Here is a 5,744-nt window from a genome sequence, read left to right on the forward strand (position 1 = left end):
ATGTCAGGATGACAGAATCAGTCAGTGGTGTCAACATATTGTACCAAAAGTTACTAGCTAGAACTAGTGTTATTAGCGTGTATATCTGGTTGTAGCGATATTTACAAGTCTGTATTTATTTTAACACTTCCAAAATTTCCAGACTATGATGACATTATGATGCTCTATGATGCTATTTTGGCGGCCTCCTTGTTTAAATGTTTTAATATATTAAAAATATTTTCATAAATATACTGATCAAATATATTTTTTAACGTTATAGTTTTCTTACAGGAATGTTTTATAGGTATTTATTTTAATACAATACCTTTTAAAGCTCTCCCATAGTTAAATAAAACAGCAAAATTCTTCCTACTTTCTAGTTAGAAATTATTGATTAGCATTATAAATAAATATATCTATTTAACAAAAAATTGAATATAAGCTGAGTCGATTTGTGTTACTGTATAATAAAAAAAAACTTTTCAAGTTGGCTTGGAAAAATAACGATTAATGAGATTCACCATTTAATTTTACATATAAAATGATAGCAATCTTCATTCCATGCCCACTTTGACGCCGGTTTTTTTCCGGACATATGGTATAAAATACATAGGTTTCAATTTATAGTATATATAGTTTACACAATTTAAAATAGCTGATAAAATACGTATAGTTTTAACTCACCTTGTACATAGGTATCAATAAGCAATTACCACACATTTCTAGTTCAAAAGCATCAATATAGTTATTAACGATTTTTTAGCTTTAATAGAGCTTTAAATGTATAGAGAATATGCTCTAAAAACGGTTAAAATGCTATATTTAAAATCTTTTTAAAATATATTACAGCACCCGGTATACCGGGTGCGTCTCAAAAATAGCTCACCCCTATAACTTTTTTTTTATTTTTTCAGATTAAAAAACGAGATTTGGTATGTTGGTATATAACATAAATTAGGATTGATTGGCGTATTCAATTGTTTTTTGTCACTTCCTATTGCATCGGAAATGACTACAACTTTTGATTTTTAAACGGCTCCTTTTTGGTATATTTCTACGACATATGATATGTCGTTCTATTCAGAGTGTCTTTTTCTATCGAATAAAGTAGAAATATACCGAGGGTGTAATTTAAAAATCAAAAGTTGTAGTCGTAATTTCCAGTGAAACAAGAATAAGTCACCAAAAACAATTGAATGCGTCAATCAATCCTAATCTCTTATACTAACATACCAAATCTCGTTTTTTTATCTGAAAAAATAGAAAAGTTATAGGGATGAGCTACTTTTGAGATGCACCCGGTATATGTTATATGATAATACATTTATGGAATTGGAATTTTATGTCATAACTGGGCGATAGAAATATATATTATTCCAGTTACAAAACTAAAAATTTTGAGTGATAGTATGTACAAATCACCCTGTATATTTCAAAAAAGTAATGATACGTGTTTTTTTGAAGCACTGGGTATCCTCTGTGTAACTTTAATGCGTTATAATGTCGCCACAAATTGTGGAGATTTTGTTAAAACGTTTGGGGTGTTTAGGTTTAATTTAAAATATGTATAACAAAATTATTATAATCTAGATTGTCTTTAATATTCACATGCTTGTTATATTATCTGGGCTGCGGTTTGATACATACTATACCACCCTTAATAATCAAACCATATTATAACAATAATGCTGTGATCATCAAAAACTTATGTATCAATAAAAATAAGATAAAAGTAATAACTTGATAGATACACATATAACGTTTTTTATCAGCAGATGGGTAAATAAATTTCCAATTAGAATCTATATCAATATGCAATTTATTATATATTAATTTTTGTTCTCCATTATCATGAACAATAAGGGCTTATATTAGGATATAGTATTCCACCTAACAAAGATTAAAATTCATGCAATATATTCTTTAGTTTGTTTTGTTAAGTGCGAGATACTAAACCTTTTCGATTATGTATTATAAGAGTTTTGTATTTGTACAAGTGCAATTATAGGAAATCAGTGATTTCTTCCGTAATAAAAAGCGCTCTGGATATTTTTCCTTTCCACCCTGTATATATTTTTGTTTCTCTTTTCGAGCGTAATTGGATCCAGCTTATCGAGTAATATTTAGCAGAGCCACATTTCCAGGTATATTACTCTTTATCAGACGAAGTTCTAAGCAACATCATTATGAAGTCCCAATTTATTGAACAGGTGAAACTAGATTTACGTTTTTATAGGTTTGAAAAGAACAATCTGGGATAATATTTATTATTTTCAGGTACAGCTTTTGATGGAAACGCAGCATATTAAATACACGGAGACGCTCTTTGGTAAGCCGAATAATTACATGTGGCTTTGCACCAAGAAGCCTCATATGGTGTATTGGATGAGTACCAGAGATGAGATTAAAATTCGTCAATGTTTGGCCAAGGTACAGTTGCTTAAATTTATATTTTACTTATTTAAATCTTAAATGAACGTTTTTTAATCATAACTTTTTATTTAAGTAACTCAAAAAAGAGTTTTATCATTTAATATAACTAAAATGTTTTAATATTAAACAAACCATTTTGTATATTTTATTATTATTAAGTAGTATACGTTTCTATAACGAGACCTCTAAAGAAATACCATATGCAATGCCATGCAATATTAAACAACCAGCTATTATAGCTGGTTGTTTAATAGTTTAAAGTATATATAATATATACTTTCATACTTTGCATCTAAAGCTATATATTTTTACCAGCTATATAAATGCATCCACTAGATCTTTATCTTTTTATCCAAATGATTGATTGAGTCCCTTATTATGTACTGTTATGCCAAAAAATGAAATATATTTAATTAGGAACGATACAAAACACATAGAGGTATCTCTCTGAATTATCAATTTACTCAAATCAAGATAATATATTCAAAAGGCCTACATTGGAATTTAGAAATAATAGCCTTATTAAAATTATAGTTGTTAGAAAATGTTGATAGCATCATATTTCAAATTTAGGACACGTTGTATATACTTTTCGCTTACTCTTTAAAATGAGCGCAATTTAAAATATTATTCGAGGTTCAAATTAGAGAATCACCCTGTATTTTCTATAATTATGCCTATACAGGGTGTCCCAGACATAAGTGCAAGTATTTTAACTGGTAGTATAGTTCAACTAGCTTTTGCGCCACTCTTGTGTCACCCTGTATACGAAGGCAAAGTAATTTAGTTATATCCTATTTTTGAAACACCCCCTGTATATAATCTCTTACATAATTTACCGGTATCTGATACACACTTTCTCTTAATAATTTTCCAGATTACCCAAGAACAAGAAATAAGGGTTCTGAAAAAAGTTCTAACGTACCTTGATAGGTACCCTAACGCCAGTCCCAGCAAAGTACCGGAAATAACACTGTACTACTTGAACGAAGCGCTTACAACGAATTTCTTAAAACAAGCTCAGCAAGAGACCCAGAAGAAACCGTTCTCTAGGATGGCCAGCTTCAGGAACAGTCTGAGAAAATTCAGCTTGGTATCGAACAAGTCTCATCTGGGTGTGCCCCAAGACAATGCCAAGCCTAGAAGATCGGTGACTTTCAATGAGGTTCCAGAAATTTATAGAATTTCTTTAAATAAATAATATTGTGATGGAGGTATTGTTTTAATAATAATAAAGGAGATTGACTGCAAAATAGTTATGTCACTTATATCTGTCATATTGTTACTGTTTTTCTTATATAATCACATTGAAAACCAACGAAGAACTTATACAGGGAGGCGCAACTCATTCGCCTCGCTTGATTATACGAAATCGGAAAGATGTAGTAGAAACAAAATATTCTATGTACATGTATTAATAAAGGTTAAATATGGCTACAAGCTATGGTTTTTGAGATATTTAAATATGCATGCTATAATAAAAAAAATTGTCAACACCCTGTACATTCCTTTTCAGTATTAATTATCGTGCTGACTGTTAAGCCAGAGAACCGGCTTTACTGCAAAATTACATTGCTTCGTTTAATGTATACAGGGGTATCAAAAATTGCTGGTCTATTTTAAATATTTATTTTACATAAAAACTTCGTTATTTCAAATACAACACCCTGTATTTTTTAGAACAAATCGAAGCAGATAGTTACTTATTTATTATAGAAAATAGTTATTAAACTGTCAGAATATTGCAATGGCGACACCAACCATCTTGCTTGCCATTTTATTGAAAAATCGTTTTTTGTTCAAAATCTGAGCTAGATAGGTATAGGAAACACTAACGTTAGTTAGGGTGAGGTTAGTTAGTTTGAAAGAACATTTAAACATGCTTCGATTTATTTTAAAAAATACAGGGTATCGAATATTTGAAGTAACGAAGTTTTTATGTAAAATAATTATTTAAAATAGATCAGCAATTTTTGGTACCCCTGTATAAATTTAAGAAAGCAATAAAATTTTTCAGTAAAGTTCATTTCTCTACCTTTAAACTCAGCACAAGACTTATTAATTCTGAAAAGGAATGTACAGGGTGGGTCAAATTCGACGCTTTTAAATGGAAACACCCTTTTCTATAGGAGATAGACGAAAACTAATATCGGTGTCTGGAGCTCAATTTTCATCAAAAACATGATGGTGGAAACCGCACATCAATATCTGTTACCGTTTCGGAGTTACGCGGTGTTTTTCAAAAATGTGCATTTTTAACAAATCGCTGTAACTTTTTTGCTATGGAAAATTTTGTATTTCTATGAAAACATTTCCAAATCACCTTTTTACGTAGAATTTAATGGTTTAAGTATAATTTTTTTAAAATTAATAATTTAAGAGCTATCAACAGAAAAATTGATTTTTTATTTGGGACACCCTCTATATTTTTAATTACCTGAAAAGAATTTAAAATTACCTTTCCAAAAATATAGCACACTTGATATTTTGTTATAATCCCTTTCGAAATACAGAGTTATTAAAAGTTCGCCACTTTTAACTAGTAGGCTTTGGACCCCTTATTGATGATATGCCCTTAATGGAACTCGAAAACATATTTTTCCAGCAAGACGACGCACCGCCTCTGTACGCTGAAGTTATCAGCAAATTTTTGCAGCCAATTTCAAGAATAATTGAATAGCTAACCAAGGTCCCAGCCGTTGGCCGTCGAGGCCGCCTGACTTAGTGCCCATGGATCTAATCCTATGAATATATTTGCGGAAGAATAAAGGTTCCTTATTCTTCCGTATAATCTAGATAAGAATTAGAAATAATTAGCAGATATGAGAGGGTATCTTTCACCCCTACTGAGTTAATGAATTCCGCGAGAAGTGTTCAAAAACTGCCCCGTCTGTCCATAACAGAAGACGGTCGATATGTCGAGCACCTGTAGCAAAATCTCATGTCTTGGTTTGCTATTTATTTTTATTGTTATTAGATATAGTTTATGTGTGTTGATGTTGGTTAAATATATTTTAAATTGTTATAAAATTCTGCATCTCTTATAGCAAATATTATTTTCGTTTTAATTGATGCTCACAGCTAGATTTTTTTGCATTACAGTCGGTGCCGTTCAAAGCCTACTCATTTACAGCGGGCGAATTTTTATATACTCTATATCTCGAAGAGGAATCGAGCAAAATATCAAGTGTGTTATATTTTTGGAAAGGTAATTTTAAATTATTTTCAATAAATTAAAAATATACAGGGTGTCCCATATAAAAAATCAAATTTTCTGTTGATAATTCTTAAATTATTAATTTAAAAAAAATCATACCTAAACCATTAAA

The 5,744-nt window shown here is 30.2% G+C and overlaps 1 protein-coding gene across 1 annotated transcript; it reads left to right on the forward strand.

Moving 5' to 3' along the window:
* The first annotated feature begins 1,860 nt into the window (after positions 1-1,860).
* On the forward strand, positions 1,861-3,662 carry LOC115889894. Its single transcript, XM_030909986.1, has 3 exons — positions 1,861-2,192; positions 2,260-2,412; positions 3,293-3,662. The coding sequence occupies exons 1-3, from the start codon at positions 2,169-2,171 to the stop codon at positions 3,614-3,616; spliced, it is 501 nt and encodes a 166-aa protein (XP_030765846.1). The 5' UTR covers positions 1,861-2,168; the 3' UTR covers positions 3,617-3,662.
* The last annotated feature ends 2,082 nt before the right edge of the window (positions 3,663-5,744 follow it).

Source organism: Sitophilus oryzae, unplaced genomic scaffold (genome assembly GCF_002938485.1).
Source record: "Sitophilus oryzae breed Bouriz unplaced genomic scaffold, Soryzae_2.0 scaffold_857_pilon_pilon, whole genome shotgun sequence".
Classification (NCBI taxonomy): Eukaryota; Metazoa; Arthropoda; class Insecta; order Coleoptera; family Curculionidae; genus Sitophilus; species Sitophilus oryzae.